A 15,499-nucleotide genomic window follows, 5' to 3' on the forward strand; every position below is an offset into this window, starting at 1 on the left:
TGGTGAAGTTGGCATGGTTATAGTAACGAAGAAGGAACACATTACACAAAACAACACCTTCCTGCTAAACACAGGTATATTTGTTACAGTTCTTTTGTAATTAATTATCACAATTCTGGGATTACCACAGTATCAAAAATAATCTCAGAACCTTCAGTATCAATTACAGTAAATACACAAAACATGCAAACATACATACAATATATTGCTGCCATGACCAGATCCCATTTATCCTGGGATGCCGTACTCACCTTTAGCCAGGGTTGGTGTTTGGTCTCCCCTGCATCCCCCATACTCCTCTGGTCCCGGCTGGACAGGGCACAGCCCGTGTGAGGAACCATCCTGAGAAGCTCCCTCTCCCGGAGCCCCAAACAGACCTAGTCCTGCCCAGAGAAACAGCAAGGTCTCAGCCATGCCGACCCCTCCAGGTTCCCTTCCAGTGCCCATCATATCCCAGGGGGACTAGTCAGGAGGATCTGAGGACACGATCACGATGACTCACTGTATCAGCGTTGTCATGTCTTCTCTTCTCACAAACACTGTAGAGATCTCCACCACTGCCTGTCTACCGCACCACTGAACCACTCTCACCTGAGCTCTGTAGGTACACACACGCCCATATCAAACTACATATCAAACCACATGTGGTTTATCTTTAGCATACCGAGACAAAGCCAAGCAGCCAAGCGAGAAGAGAGACAACTCTCCACATCATCATAAATATATCTGCTACATCTTAAGCAGTGAGCTGTGTGATTTATACATTATATAAGTTTAATAAAACATTTAATCATCAAAGATGAGACCAAAACACCTGCTCCAAAATAAATCTCTCTTCTCCTTATTTCGCTGGAGTCAAAATTCTGTGATAATCCTTCAGCGTTTTCGCTGTGCATAAAAATGAAGCCATAAATCGATTTTCAAAAGACGATTTGTTACCACAGCTTAGTTGACATGTAATTTAAGAGGATTCATATTTTTAATGGTTCTACTGTATACACTGTGGCGTACAGCACGTCAGCCAACCAGGGCAAGACTCGCCGTTTTTCACCTGCAGATGGATGGGCTCGTCGAGTGCTTCAATAAAACACTCTAGAAAATGCTGTGGAAGGTCATCGAGCAGGACGGGAAGAACTTGGACCAGCTACTACCCCACCTAATGTTCTCAATCCGAGAAGTACTCCAGTCCTCCACAGGGTTTTCCCCTTTTGTACTCCTCTACGGGAGGAGGCCACGCGGCCTATTGGACCTCACCAAGGAGGTGTGGGAAGCCCAACCGACTCCATTACGCAGCGTGGTAGAGCACATGGAGACGATGAGGAAGCGGATGACAGCCATATGGCCAGTCGTGAGGGAACATATGGAGAAGGCCCAACGCGCCCAAGCCCAGGTCTACAATCGGGGATCCCAGCCCCGAGAATTCCAGGTGGGAGACAGGGTGTTGGTCTTGATCCCCATGGCCGAAAGTAAGTTCCTGGCAACATGGCAACAACGGGCCATACAAGGTGATCGAGAAGCTGGGACCTGTCAATTACAGCGTACGGCAACCGGGAAGACGGAAACCTTAACAGATTTACCACGTGAACCTGTTGAAGAAGTGGCACCAACGGTACCAGTGGTGGTCCCGAGCAACAAGGACCTCGACCCGGCCCAGAAGCAAGAGCTCAGGGAGCTTGTCGATCGGAACACGGCGGTGTTCTCCGAGAAGCCGGGCCGCACGACCCTCATTGAACACCACATTCGTACCTGGCGTGGGGAAATGGTATGAAAGAGGCCATATCGGATTCCGGAGGCCTGAAGGAAGGCCGTGAAACAAGAAGTGGAGGCTATGCTGAGGATGGGGGTCATTGAAGAGTCTCACATTGCATGGTGCAGCCCCATCGTGTTGGTGCCCAAACCGGACGGTAGCCTCCACTTCTGTAATGATTTCCGGGGTGTGAACAACATAAGCTTATTCGACACCTACCCCATGCCGAGGGTGGACAAGCTCATATATCGATTGGGAAAGGCCCGGTACATCAGCACCCTCGACCTGACCAAAGGATATTGGCAGGTACCGTTGGCCTTCTCCTCCTGGGAGAAGACGGCTGTCACGCCCTGACCATAGTTTACTTTGTATTTTCTATGTTTTGATTGGTCAGGGTGTGATCTGAGTGGGCATTCTATGTTTCATGTCTTGTTTGTCTATTTCTATGTTCAGCCTGATATGGTTCTCAGTCAGAGGCAGGTGTTCATCATTGTCTCTGATTGGGAACCATATTTAGGTAGCCTGGGGTTCACTGTGTGTTGGTGGGTGATTGTTCCTGTCTATGTGTTTTCACCAGATAGGCTGTTTAGGTTTTCGTTACGTTTATTGTTTTTGTAGTGTTTGTGTTTAGTGTGGTTTTTCATTAAACATGAATCGCAATCTACACGCTGCATTTTGGTCCGACTCTCCTTCTCACGAAGAAAACCGTTACAGAATCACCCACCACCAACGGACCAAGCAGCGTGTCAACAGGCAGCAGCAGCAGCGTAAAGAGGAATGGACATGGGAGGACGTTTTGGATGGCAAGGGCTGTTACACTTGGGAGGAGATACTGGCTGGAAGAGATCGCCTCCCATGGGAACAGGTGGAGGCACTTAGGAGAGCAGAGGCAGCCGGAGAGAGGAGCCGGCGATATGAGGGAACACGGCTGGCAAGGAAGCCCGAGAGGCAGCCCCAAAAATTTCTTGGGGGGGGGCTAACAGGGAGTATGGCTACGCCAGGTAGGAGACCTGGGCAGACTCCCTGTGCTTACCGGGGGGCTAGAGAGACCGGACAGGCACCGTGTTATGCAGTGGTGCGCACGGTGTCTCCAGTGCGGGTGCATAGCCCGGTGCGGTATATTCCAGCTCCACGTGTCGGCCGGGCTAGATTGAGCGTCGAGCCTAATGCCATGAAGCCGGCTCTACGCAGCTGGTCCCCAGTGCGTCTCCTTGGGCCGGTTTACATGGCACCAGCCTTGCGCTCGGTTTCTCCGGTTCGCCTGCATAGTCCAGTGCGGGCTATTCCACCTCGCCGCACTGGCAGGGCGACCGTGAGCATTCAACCAGGTAAGGTTGGGCAGGCTCGGTGCTCAAGAGCTCCAGTGCGCCTGCACGGTCCGGTTTTTCCAGTACCACCTCCACACCCCAGCCCTCCGGTAGCAGCTCCCCGCACCAGGCTTCCTGTGCGTGTCCTCGGCCCAGTACCACCAGTGCCAGCACCACGCATCAGGCCTACAGTGCGCCTCGCCTGTCCAGCGCTGCCAGAGCCTCCCTTCTCTTCAGCGCTGTCGGAGTCTCCTGCCTGTTTAGCGCTGTTAGAGCCTGCCTTCTCTACAGCGCTGCCGGAGTCTCCCGCCTGTTCAGAACTGCCAGTTAGCATAGAGCTGCCAGTTAGCATAGAGCTGCCAGTTAGCATAGAGCTGCCAGTTAGCATAGAGCTGCCAGTTAGCATAGAGCTGCCAGTTAGCTTAGAGCTGCCAGTTAGCAAGGAGCTGCCAGTCTGCAAGGAGCTGCCAGTCTGCATAGAGCTGCCAGTCTGCATGGAGCTGCCAGTCTGCAAGGAGCCGCCAGAGCTGCCAGTCTGCAGGATGCCGCCAAAGCTGCCAGTCTGCAAGGAGCCGCCAGAGCTGCCAGTCTGCAAGGAGCCGCCAGAGCTGCCAGTTAGCATGGAGCAGCCAGGGCCGCCAGTCAGCATGGAGCAGCCAGGGCCGCCAGTCAGCATGGAGCAGCCAGGGCCGCCAGTCAGCATGGAGCAGCCAGTCAGCATGGAGCAGCCAGTCAGCATGGAGCAGCCAGAGCAGCCAGTCAGCATGGAGCAGCCAGAGCTGCCAGTCAGCATGGAGCAGCCAGTCAGCATGGAGCAGCCAGAGCTACCAGTCATCATGGAGCAGCCAGAGCAGTCTGCCAGCATGGAGCAGCCAGAGCTGTCAGTCAGCATGGAGCAGCCAGAGCAGCCAGTCTGTGTCGACCAGTCTCTTCCAGATCTGCCAGTCGTCCAGACTCTTCCAGATCTGCCAGTCGTCCAGACTCTTCCAGATCTGCCAGTCGACCAGACTCTTCCAGATCTGCCCGTCGTCCAGACTCTTCCAGATCTGCCAGTCGACCAGACTCTTCCAGATCTGCCAGTCGACCAGACTCTTCCAGATCTGCCAGTCGACCAGACTCTTCCAGATCTGCCAGTCGACCAGACTCTTCCAGATCTGCCAGTCGACCAGACTCTTCCAGATCTGCCAGTCGACCAGACTCTTCCAGATCTGCCAGTCGACCAGACTCTTCCAGATCTGCCAGTCGACCAGACTCTTCCAGATCTGCCAGTCGACCAGACTCTTCCAGATCTGCCAGTCGACCAGACTCTCCCAGATCTGCCAGTCGTCCAGACTCTCTCAGATCTGCCAGTCGTCCAGACTCTCCCAGATCTGCCAGTCGTCCAGATTCTCCCAGATCTGCCAGTCGTCCAGATTCTCCCAGATCTGCCAGTCGTCCAGATTCTCCCAGATCTGCCAGTCGTCCAGATTCTCCCAGATCTGCCAGTCGTCCAGATTCTCCCAGATCCGCCAGTCAGCCAGGATCTTCCAGAACCGCCAGCCAGCCAGGATCTGCCGGATCTAACCACCTGCCTGAGCTTCTTCTCAGTGCTGAGCTTCTTCTCAGTGCTGAGCTTCTTCTCAGTGCTGAGCTTCCTCTCAGGGCTGAGCTACCCATCTGTCCCGAGTTACCTCTGTCCCGAGCTGTCCCTCTGTCCCATGTTATCATTGTGGTGGGTAACCTATTTAGGGACGTTTAGGAGGGGGATTAAAACTGTCATGGAGTGGGGTCCACGTCCAGCGCCAGAGCCGCCACCGCGGACAGATGCCCACCCAGACCCTCCCCTATAGGTTCAGGTTTTGCGGCCGGAGTCCGCACCTTGGGGGGGGGGTACTGTCACGCCCTGACCATAGTTTACTTTGTATTTTCTATGTTTTGATTGGTCAGGGTGTGATCTGAGTGGGCATTCTATGTTACATGTCTAGTTTGTCTAGTTCTATGTTCGGCCTGATATGGTTCTCAATCAGAGGCAGGTGTTCGTCATTGTCTCTGATTGGGAACCATATTTAGGTAGCCTGGGTTTCACTGTGTGTTTGTGGGTGATTGTTCCTGTCTATGTGTTTTCACCAGATAGGCTGTTTAGGTTTTCGTTACGTTTATTGTTTTTGTACTGATTCGTGTTTAACGTTTGTTCATTAAAACATGGATCGCAATCTACACGCTGCATTTTGGTCCGATCCTTGTTCTACCTCTTCATCAGAGGAGGAGACGGAAGAAAACCGTTACAACGGCGTTCTCGACACCTGACTGTTTGTATCAGTACCGGGTCCTCCCATTCGGGTCTCCATGGGGCCCCGCCTACCTTCCAGCGACTGATGAACAGAATGCTTCGACCCCACCAGCAGTACGCAACGACATAGCTGCATGATATCATCATCCACAGCCAAGGTTGGGAAGAGCAGCTGATGCGCCTCCAGGAAGTGCTGTACGAGCTCGGACAAGCCGGGTTGACCGCGAACCCCAAGAAGTGCAAACTAGGTTTTGAGGAGGTGAAGTACCTGGGGTATTTGATCAGACGGGGAAGTTAAGCCCCAGGAGAGGAAGGTTCACACGGTACGTGACTGGCCCGTTCTACGCACCAAGACACAGGTCAAGTCCTTCCTGGGACTGGCAGGATACTATAGCCGGTTTATTCCCAACTTTGCGGCTATAGCTTCCCCACTCACCAATCTAACCAGAGCCCGCCTCCCGAAAACAGTGAGATGGACGGACGAGACAGAAGCGGTGGTCAGCCGTCTGAAGGAAGCGATGTGCTCCCATCCGATTCTCGTAACGCCTGATTTCCAGGTGCCGATGGTGGTCCAGACGGATGCATGTGATACGGGACTAGGGGCTGTTCTGTCCCAGATACACGATGGGGTGCTAGACACTCAAGAATGACCTGTTAGGTACCCACTTCACCCTGGTCACGGACCATGCTCCCCTGGTCTAGATGGCCAGGGGAAAGGACACAAACGATCGGGTCACCAGGTGGTTCTTGTCCCTTCAACGCTTCTCTTTTTCTGTTGTGTACAAGTCAGGGGCAAAGCATGGAAACGCAGATGCCCTATCGAGAAGGGAGACATATGTCGCACTGATGACAGTCCCCTCCCCGATAGAGCTGGGGGGGGTGACATACAGCACGTCAGCCACCAGGGGGAGACTCGTCGAGGCCTGGTGACAGACGGTGTATACATCACGAGGCGATGGCTCCATCTGCTGGACGTGCCAGGTCTCGATGGGTTCTCCGGCCAGGACTAATTGGGGCTGATTGGGAATTGGTGAGTAATCTCATGGGCTGATTGCTCACCAGCTGTGCAAGGCCCATAAAGCTGCCAGAAGGGCAGCACACAGAGACAGAGTGGGATAAGAAAGGACTCCTGTATAGTTGGGGACGGTTACAGAGGTAACAGGAGTGAGTGCAGTTTTGATCCCAACAGGATACAGCAAGACCCGGAGCCCAGAAGACGGTATCCCGGAGAGAGTGTCATAGGGGAGACATACCCTTTCTTTTTGATGTATTATTTAAATAAACACCCTTGAAACTGAGCTAATCCTTTTCTGTCCGTGTCTGATCTGTGTAAACGTCTTGACCAAACCCTCTGTTCTGCCACAACACAGATATGCAAATTGTTTTTGTCAAAGTCATACAGGCATCTAGATTGAAATATAGTATAAACAATCCATTAAACTACACATGTATTTATTTATATATACTACATATATACCAGAATGCTTTTCTATACCAGAAATTCAGAAGCAACATAAAACTCATCATGTTTCACAGAGCAGTGGGCCCATATAGGCCAGCAGAACATCGGACCAAATACGTCCTGTTCACATTTCAGAAACATGTCAACAAAACAAATTACAACACAGCACATGATATAATATAAGCTCTCTTTTTGGCAACAATCACTGTTCAAAATGTAAACATCATTCTGTTGGGGTCTGATGAGAGAGAACACCACTGAGTGCACATGGATCCATCAACTGTTCTGAGTCGCCCTACTCACAGGCAGGCACATTTTATCACTATCACCATAACCATCATCACCATCATCATCACTATCACCATAGCCATCATCATCACTATCACCATAACCGTCATCATCGCCATCACCATCACGATCATGTTGCTACAACAAAGAGCTGTATCAGGGAAAACTCTCTTTTTATACAGCACTGCTAAACCTGTTGGCAAAAATTTACTCAGTCAGCGTTCAGAGTACCATGGGAGTTAACTTACAAATAAATCATAGTTAGGAATCATCCATAAACACATCCATATTGACATAATTTGCATCAAAGGACAGATAGTATTCATAATGACATAAAAGGCAACACATCCTCAAGACACTTGATTCTATTTACAGGAAAAATGGCTTTGTAGACTATATTTTTCAGTAGTATCCAGCACATGGACATGCTATGTCTGTTGTTTCCATATTGTTCTGTACAAGAGGCCAGTTTTGCTGCTGTCCAGTGAGGGTCTATAGTTCAGGGCTGGACCTCATCCAGGGCCTCACAGTGGACATCATGCGTAATCCAGTGAGGTGACAGTGACAGACAAAAGCAGGGAAGAGGGTCCTCTGTCCAGAGACACACTGAGGAGCACACAAGTACCCAACATATTTAGGCTGAAAATGACAACTAGAGCATTGACATGAAATGACGCTGGAACACCTGACTTTAGAGGGATCAAAGCACCAGAGCTCTGGAAATGTACAGCATATATCAGGGAAAGGTCAGGTCCTTGTCTCGTCTTGAAGTGGATCGTCATATCTACTGGAGAGAACATTACAACAAATGGAAAGGCCTTTCCTCTCACTTTGTTCAACAACCTTTTTTGTTCTCAGGTGAGAGCTCACGATCGGTGAGTTAACTGGTGCATACGGTCATTTCTGTTGTGACACCTTCTTCCTCATTGGCTGACTGACACAGAACCATTCACGTCACTGCCTGAGAAATACCCCATTGATGTCGTGTGAAATGAGAGAGGAGAGTTGTTTTAAAACAGTGTCTGTGACAAACAATGTCTGCTTCAGATCCCTACACACCTACCACTGTGTCATGATCAATAAAGATCTAATAACTGAGAACTTCTTATCTTACAGGAGGAAAAGAGCACAATTTCAATACATTCCTGATACTTCAGTGCCACATACTATTTTTCTGCTACACACTGTACTGAACACATACTTACTCTGTTTCATAGGTCTAAGAAGTGAGGAAACATTCTTTACATCTTGAGTTATTCAACTTTGTTATTAATCAAAATGCAACTGGTGAACGTTTGCACTGTACGCCAGCAGTCCCCATATCTTCCTTGTCTTGTTGATTTGACAAACATATTGCACTCCTACAAACACACACTCTTAGAAAAGAAGGTGCTTTCTAGAACCTTTAAAGAACCCTTTTTGGTTCCAGGTAGAATGCTTTTGGGTTCCATGTAGAACCCTTTCCACAGAGGGTTTTACATGGAACCCAAAAGGGTTCCCCCCCTGGAACTAAAAAGGGTTATCCTATTGAACCTTTATTTAACTAGGCAAGTCAGTTAAGAACAAATTCTTATTTACAATGACAGCTTACCCCGGCCAAATCCTCCGGGACGGCGCTGGGCCAATTGTGCGCCGCCCTAAGGGACTCCCAATCACGGCCGGTTGTGATACAGCCCGGGATCAAACCAGGATCAAACAAGGGTCTGTAGTGATGCCTCTAGCACTGAGATGCAATGCCTTAGGCTGCTGCGCCACTCGGGAGCCAGCTGAAGAACTCATTTGGAACCCTTTTTTTTAAGAGTGCAGATACACACACATACAGATGCACACTCAGTACACGACCTGACAGTGTGCTTCAAACTGAGGACCCCTGTCTTTCTGATACCCAGTTTTGCTGTCCATCTTCCTGCTCTTCTTCTACAAGTCCCGGCCCTAACAGCGGTCATCCTCGTCCGTGTCACTCAAGAGCTCGCAGGCAACCACAGAGCTGGCCTGACCCAGGCGTTTATGGAAGTGTCCGTTGGGGACCTGCCAGTTGTGTCTGAGCTGGGGGGCAGAACTGATGGTGTTGGCCCGGCCCAGACTGGTTGCAATGGCCGCCTCGAAGGTCAGAGTCTCATCCAGGCCTGAGGAGTCTGGGCTGTGTAACTCCTCGTGCAGGGTCAGGTACGGCTCCGAGATGTACCGGTGAGGTGAGTGGTGCGGGTGACTGACCCCTAACCCTGGGCCACCCACCCCTATTACCACCCCCACCCCCGCTCCTGACTCTGGGGCTAGCCTCTTCCCCTCCTCCCGCAACGAGGGATCCTCCGTCTCTCCGGGGGCCTCCTGGGTCCGGGCTCTGCCCTCACTGGCAGCAGGGGGGGAGAGGTGGGCTCTGCACACCAGGGGGGAGTAGGAGATGTGAGGGCGTGGCCGCAAGGGCGTCTGGGGGAGTTGGCGCCGGCCGCGGGGTGTGCTGGACAGGTCTGGGCTGCCTGAAGTGTTGCCCTGCAGAGAGTAGAGACCTCACACATAAACCAAGCTTCAATGGTAGTAGGGACAGTGTTTGATAGATAAAGCCAGGAATTGAATAATAATAGGCTCAGGGCCTACACTCACCTGTCTGTGGAGGGCATGTGTGCGTCCCTCGCTGGGGGAACGGGACTGCTTGCGTTCTTGTGACGGGTCCTGGCTCCGCTCCTCAGAGTTGCAGCGGGACACGTCGGGAGACAGCAGGTGACGCCTCTCTTTGGAGCGCCCCCGCTCATGATCCACTGGTTCCCTGAGGTTGCACCTGATTCCTGAGAGGCAGGGGGAGAGAGGGGAGCTATGAAGAGGAACACAGTATAGTAAATACACAGCCATCAGGGGGCATCTGAAACTGATAGCTTCCACTGTTCTTCAATGGTTTTAAAGTATGAAAGGGGTCAGGATCAGTGAATGGACCCTAAGCAGAGGCATATTGAAAACATTCCAGCTTTAACCAGAGTGAAGGAAAAGATGCCATGTAAACTCAGTGGCTGACTGTTACTGAGTGTAGTATACCTCTGATGCTCCTCTGTCGTGGTCTGTTCAGACGGTCAGGACTGACCCTCTTCAGAGAGTACTCCTCCTGCCACAGGCCATTCACACATTGATCCCCAATAGTGGAGAAGGAGCGCTTCATTGATTTGCTGCTGTCTGTCCCCACCTACACACAAACAGATAAACACATACACACATACAGTAGACACACACACATATAGATATACAGACATATACACACATATACATTTGGTTGAGAGAATGTGAGAGGGTAGAAAGTGTGTGGAGTTCTAATCTGAGTTCTGAGCAGAAGACTTTCTCTCATCCACAACACACATTCCATGTTTAACACATGGTAATTATATTGTGCTTTTTTGAGGACCCAAAGCCACTTCCTATCCATATTACCATGGACTAAAAATACAACGTCTGGGAAACATGGCACACTGGCATGTTGGCCACGCAAGGATGAACTAGAAACCATCAAAGTACGCCATCCACACTGTCAACAACCATTGAAGGTAGCAGCTGAAATCAGATGTATATACTGTAGCAACCTAGTTAACACCCAATCCTCCTCCACTTCATGGCTGATTGCTGTATATATGTGGCTGCACTGCTCCAGTGTTCAGTCCCTCTGAAGCCCCCACAGAGGCTGTCTGCCTGGGTCCTGTTCTCTCTGAGGCCCCATGGGTAGAGGAGGGGAGGTGAGGGGCTATACAGTAACAGGTACCTGTGTGTCTACAGCCAGCCGAGGCATAGAGGAGGCTCGGATAGAGACTGCCCGCCCGGGCACCCTGAGTGGGGCATCCTGCCTGTTAGTGGGGCAAAGGTTGCGGTTAAACTCTTTGCGCTCCGGAACCTATATAGTCAGAGAAAGAAGGAGGAGAGAGAAACACAGCAGAGTTCTAATGTGTGAAAACAGAGTTGGCAGCAATGATGTCAGAGGACCAGCAGAGGGCTACTGTACCAACACGTCACAAGCAGATGTAGTATGCTGACTGAGATTTTGTACAGTATTGCTATCGAATAGCCGTACACCCTCTTTACTCAGATTAAAAGCACTGGCTGAGCACAACGGCAGCCAAAGCACTGTGTGTTGGCAGTGTAATGTATTCATTTTTCATTATTCATTGTGAACCTGTGTGAGTGGTGACTGTCTGGGGTGCTCAGAAGTACTGTGGGTAGGAGTACCACTGTCAACGAGGGGCTGACAACCAGGCGGGGCAGGGCAGATAGGAGGGGCTGAAGGAAGGAAGTGGGCGGTGTCTACATGCGCAACAACGGCTTAAAGCTTAAAATGGAGCTTGAATAACTGAAAGCCATGAAGCGGAGGCAAGAACCAGTCACAGGCATGCAGGCATAGGAAACCAAAATGCCCCACTCTTCACTAAAGAGCTGAGAAGAGCTGAGAAACCAAAACCACGAAATATGAGCAGTATCCTCCAACAGAACTCGGTACAGCTGCTCAAAGAACAGAGAGATGGATGGGAGTGCCATATGGCATTTAGCTCTGTTGATGACAAAGGTGCCAAATACCAACACAGCATAATTAAACCACAAAACCATGAGAAGAGTGCTGACACCAAACCACCAGAGACAAGCCGCCGTCTCTGTCCCTGTTCCATTCACACACTTACAGAAAGTCACACGCTTTCATGTCGTCAAAGTCACACTCCCCACAGTGCCAAAACTCAGCAGAATCACAACAATCTTGCAAAATAAGCATAATACGCATGGTTCATCAAAGCCTATGGCGGAGAAATTATGATACCATTCAAAGAAATGGGTGAGTAGTGATAAATGCCTTAAACAAGGGACACTGTGTGGAGTGAACAGCATGGTGAGACATTGCCATGGTGAAGTTGAGAATGACACAGAAGGGGCCAGACAGCCGTATCATCGACTACAATCCAGCTCTGCTAGATAGAACTGGCTTGGACTGTGTAGAGTTAACTAAAGTTGTTGTGTGTTTGAATGGCTTTGAGTGTAAGGTAAGAGTGTGCATGACTCACAAATGAATGACCAATCTGTTCTGGGTCTAATTGCTATGATGATAGTCTGATCAACAGCAATACTTTTTACGTTCTTGTTTCAGACAAGAGTTTGATGTTGAATCAGAATATACTGGCACCATACATCAAATATTTCAACACAAATCACAAATCAACACCCTCCCACAACCACCCCCCAACCAACTCCACCCCACTAATCAACTAGTGTCAAAATACCCGAATATTGATTGGACCGGGCCTCTTGGGTAACAATTGGTGGACAGAGACAGCTAATTGGCTGGACAGTGACAAAGAGATGGATGGGGGAGTGGATGAGTCAGAGTGAGTCCAGTCAGACGCTGCCTCTCCTGGGAGAGACAGCCTCAACCCCCACTCCTCTCCTCCCCATCTCTCTGGATCACAACCACAGCCGACCAGACCATAATGGAACCCTTCTCACTCCATCCTATCTCACTGGAGGTTTACCCATCAAAAGTCTACTCATGCATTATGTTTGTAATAATAACACAATTATTTCCCCATTAAGTGTGTAACACAGTAATACATACATATAACATACAATGTGACATAATGTATTGTACTGCTTGGTTGAGGGAGCTTGCAAGTAAGCATTTCACTGCACCGTTTATACCTGCTGTAAACTGTGCACGGGATGAATAAACTTTGATTTGATTTTGATTTGATTATAGTGCATTGAGTGAGTGTGTTCATGGAGGTGTTACAGTACTTGAGACCAAGTCCTTACCAGTGTGTGGAGCTGGTGGTGGAGCAGGTGGTGGTGGTGATAGTTGTGGTAGTCCTCCTCTCTGTCCTCTAGGTCCTGGGACATGGGCTGCATGAACATCTCCTGAGGGGATATGGGACTCAAGGCCACAAATCCTCCTCTGGTCCTGATGGAACAGATAGGAAGCCAGACAGACGCTCAGAGAGGCATGCCTATCTAGGATGAACACATATCTATTAACTCCATCTACAGGCACGCACACACAGGATTGGGGACTTCAGAAGTAGGGCTGTGACGGTCATGACATTTTGTCAGACGGTTATTATCATGCAGCTGGTTATTGTGGCGCAGTTGGTAAAGCGTGGCACTTGAAACGCCAAGGTTGTGGGTTCATTTCCCATGAGGGACCAGTACGGGGAAAAAAAGGAGAATCAAATTATGAAAAGGTATGCACTCACTACTGTCTGCTAAATGACTAAAATGTCAATGTAAAAAGACTGTCAGTCTCACTGCAATTGACTGTTAATTAATGTAAACATGTTTAGCATCTCCAGCCCTCCACGCATACAAGCTGCCGATGAACATCTACATTTAAGAAGTATAATAAATCAATTTAATATACACCTTCACAATAATTCCATTATATATTTTAGTCAAGTCTAAAGAAACATTATGATACGAAGAAAATGTATTTCAGAAAACAGAATAGGAGTAGGCCGACTGTGTCACGCCCTGACCTTAGAGAGCCTTTGTATGTCTCTATTTGGTTTGGTCAGGGTGTGATTTGTGGTGGACATTCTATGTTTTGTTTTCTATGATTTTGTGTTTCTATGTTTTGGCCGGGTATGGTTCTCAATCAGAGACAGCTGTCTATCGTTGTCTCTGATTGGGAACCATACTTAGGTAGCCCTTTTTCCCTCCTTTCATTGTGGGTAGTTAACTTTGTTTGTGGCACTAATGCCCTGTAAGCTTCACTGTTGTTTTTTCGTTTGTTGTTTTGTTGGCAACATTTTGAAATAAAAAGGAAAATGTACGCTCACCACGCTGCGCCTTGGTCTTCTTCCAGCAACGGCCGTGACAGACTGTATGTTTTCTGGCTGTGCGCCATAAGCTGTAGGCTTGTTCATTTAGCTTACAAGATACGCTTATAAGTCCTGTTCTATTATTGTATATGATTTTATAGTAAGAAGAATATAATTGAACTAGCTGAATAAAATAAGATATATTTACCATTCCGGAGCATAAAAATAATTTGAAACAGGTCCTCCTATACTCAAGATTTAGAGTTATTTGGCAACTTTAGTTGTGAATGATACAAACCTTAGAATGTCTTAGAAATGAAAACATATATAGGCTGCATGATGCGGCTATAAGCAATATAATCTTGTCTTTACTAATATGTAAAATGAGTTCGGATTTAGAATGGCCCATTATCAAATGGGCAGGAACAAGGACATGATAAAAATACATGTCATCTGTATGCACTGGAATAGCGAATGGAGGCTCTGTGCTTTCCCACTGGTCCGGTAGGCTACTTTGGTTTTATAGCGGAGCTATGCTTAATATGAGCAGCTGAGAAATACATATAAGTAAACTTATTTCACTCCATGCATTACTGTTTGAGGAGCATGCGCTTGCTGTGTGACAGGTGATATTCCACCCAAACTCTGTATGCAATGGGCTATCCAACCCTATTCCTGCAGCTACCCAGTGCTTGATTTGGGATACCAAGTGAATGAAATCTGTTCGGGAACATCAATAGTAACATGTTTTCGCAAACAAAACATATTTCACTGAACTGTTGACAGCCCCTCTGCATGCTTGAGAAAGGAATAAAGGAGAGAGGAGGAGATGGAAACGCACGGTGGTGAGAGATTCTGTAGCTAAAAGGTAATGTGCCACCCAATTCATTATACAAATATTTTTTTAAATCCCTATTACTAGGCTATTCAAAATCAAATACAAATTCCCTTTAATTGTAGGCTACCTGTAAGCTGCCCTGCCCTGCACAATGAACCAACAGAATCGCCTAGGGCTCTCTACCAGAATCATGGATAGACATTTTGGAGCAGAGCATAAGGTAACCAGTCCATCCAGTATGCATAATAATACAGTCCACCACTCTCAAAGGTGATTACTCTAATTTGTTTAATTTTAAAGTATAGGCCAGACCAATTATGCACCAGACATTTTAAATCAGTTTTGTTTTATGTTTTTCTGCCATGGGTAACATGCGGTAGGCTATGTATTGCACAATCATAATTTTATTCTGTTTTTTTCCCCAGGCTTGAGCGCATAAGTCTATGCACATGTATATGCTCTAATATGTGTATAGGTGTTTTGAATGAATCATCACCTTAGAAAGCGCTGTCCATTTCATTGTATTAGGCTTTGAAATAACATCCACAACTACCATGTTTTACACTTAATGCAACCTGCTGTTGAACTTCTGTCTTCAAACTGATCATCACAGTGAAGTCAGTTTTAAAAGCACTATACTGTTTTGATGATAAGTGTTTGTTGTGATTTTAAATTGCATTTGCGATGATGTCAGAGTGGTTAGAGGGCCCTGAGTACCAGGCCAGTAGGACCTGATGGTAGTTAGCAAGTTGGGTACTATCAAAGCATGCCCAGAGTGCATAAGAGGTGATTACCATAACTTAACCTCTTGAAGCTAGGGG

At 48.4% G+C, this 15,499-nt stretch overlaps 2 protein-coding genes across 7 annotated transcripts in view; both read right to left on the reverse strand.

Annotated features, from left to right (window-relative positions):
• si:dkey-21p1.3 (uncharacterized) overlaps positions 1 to 644 on the reverse strand; it is a 35,056-nt gene extending 34,412 nt beyond the window's left edge. For all 6 annotated transcript variants that reach the window (XR_016496275.1, XR_016496274.1, XR_016496276.1 and 3 more), the window contains exon 1: positions 252 to 644. Coding sequence is in view for 3 of the 6 variants with exons in the window: in XM_090235740.1 (XP_090091866.1) it covers positions 252 to 450 (199 nt within the window). In the remaining 3 variants the exon portion in view is untranslated. The remainder of the gene's footprint in view (positions 1 to 251) is intronic.
• A 6,114-nt stretch (positions 645 to 6,758) lies between these two features.
• cacna1ea (calcium voltage-gated channel subunit alpha1 Ea) overlaps positions 6,759 to 15,499 on the reverse strand; it is a 113,305-nt gene continuing 104,564 nt past the window's right edge. Inside the window, exons 41-45 of the mRNA XM_090235748.1 lie at positions 12,840 to 12,984; positions 10,813 to 10,941; positions 10,101 to 10,245; positions 9,675 to 9,856; positions 6,759 to 9,563 (exon numbers count right to left, since the gene is read on the reverse strand). Of these exons, the coding sequence (XP_090091874.1) occupies positions 9,006 to 9,563; positions 9,675 to 9,856; positions 10,101 to 10,245; positions 10,813 to 10,941; positions 12,840 to 12,984 (1,159 nt within the window). The 3' untranslated portion in view covers positions 6,759 to 9,005. The remainder of the gene's footprint in view (positions 9,564 to 9,674; positions 9,857 to 10,100; positions 10,246 to 10,812; positions 10,942 to 12,839; positions 12,985 to 15,499) is intronic.

Source organism: Oncorhynchus mykiss, chromosome 5 (genome assembly GCF_057628025.1).
Source record: "Oncorhynchus mykiss isolate SJ-2025 chromosome 5, ASM5762802v1, whole genome shotgun sequence".
Taxonomy (NCBI): domain Eukaryota; kingdom Metazoa; phylum Chordata; class Actinopteri; order Salmoniformes; family Salmonidae; genus Oncorhynchus; species Oncorhynchus mykiss.